General features: G+C 34.5%; 1 protein-coding gene across 1 annotated transcript in view; it reads right to left on the bottom strand.

Annotated features, from left to right (window-relative positions):
* The window catches only part of LOC105453114 (28S ribosomal protein S28, mitochondrial-like), a gene marked incomplete at its 3' end in the record, with an annotated part of 26,674 nt that continues 25,348 nt past the window's right edge, over positions 1–1,326 (bottom strand). The window contains exon 3 of the mRNA XM_011694829.1: positions 1–145. Coding sequence (XP_011693131.1) covers positions 1–145 — 145 coding nt within the window. The remainder of the gene's footprint in view (positions 146–1,326) is intronic.

Below are 1,326 nucleotides of genomic sequence, written 5' to 3'. Positions count from 1 at the left end.
TGCTATTTGCAACGGCGACGATATTAAGCCAATTAAAGTGCAATCAGCCTCCAGAAGAGTTACATCCGTGACAGCACCTAAGAATTTGGAGGAAAGTTCCAAATCTTTTACCCTCAATCGAACTTTAGATCCTCTCACATAGTATCTGAAATAAAGAAGAAAATAATAAGACGCACAGAAGTCGGCATTCGAAATACAGCGAGTATCGTTAAAATAAGATTCAGAAATATAAGTATAAAACGGCGTATATACGAGTCAAGCGCGATAATTAGTGCGCAACAAATAATAAAATCAAATTACTGTTGTAACTTCATAAGGCCTGTTCTTTACAGCTGAACTGGCTGCACTAGTTGACAGTTTTTCTTTTCTACATTAGAAGAAGAAAGATAAACTCTGAACTTGTGCAGCCAGTATTCGGCTATAAAGAACAGGCCTGTTAACATATTAGAGACGTTTCGGCTCTTCTTTCGAGCCATCTTCAGTACGTGCTAGAGAAAAGTATGGTATACACAGAACAATCACTGTCAACCTCGAGGTGGAAGACTCCTGCCGATCTTGAGTGAAAAATAATGTTCACTGTATCCGTGCTTACGGTAAACGTCAGCAGTGACTCTATATCGGAACAGGTGCACAAAATTTATTAATCTCAAATGCTTCTTTCATTATAATATCAAAATTTAATTGTAAAAGTATTTGAAGATTATAATTAAATTTTAATATTATACAAAAAAAGTATTGTTAAAAATAAGTTTTCGTATATGTATTTCAATATAGATACATATTCATTCCTGGTACGTTTACTTTAACAGCTCGTATACATTTGTACATCTCTTCTGGCAGGGAGTTCCACCTCGAGATTGACAGCGATCGTTCTGTGTACCATACTCTTCTCTACTATGCAGATGACCTGAAAGGAGAGCTGAAACGTCTCTAAGGTAAACGTACCAGTGGCTGAACATGTATTTATATCTGAACACATACACAAAATTTATTAATCTCAAATACTTTTTTTATTATAATATCAAAATTTAATTGTAAAAATATTCAAAGATTACAATTAAATTTTATTATACAAAAAAAGTATTGTTAAAAATAAGTTTTCGTATATGTGTTTCAATATAGATACATATTCATTCCTGGTATGTTTACTTTAACAGCTCGTATACATTTGTACATCTCTTCTGGCAGGGAGTCTTCCAACTCGAAGTTGACAGCGATCGTTCTTTGTACCATACTCTTCTTTACCATGTAGATGGCCTGAAAGGAGAGCTGAAACGTGTCTAAGGTAAACGTACCAGTGGCTGAACATGTATCTATATCTGAAAC

Source organism: Wasmannia auropunctata, unplaced genomic scaffold (assembly GCF_000956235.1).
Source record: "Wasmannia auropunctata unplaced genomic scaffold, wasmannia.A_1.0 LD336004.1, whole genome shotgun sequence".
NCBI classification, from domain to species: Eukaryota; Metazoa; Arthropoda; class Insecta; order Hymenoptera; family Formicidae; genus Wasmannia; species Wasmannia auropunctata.
This window is presented reverse-complemented; position numbering and strand designations above follow the sequence as displayed.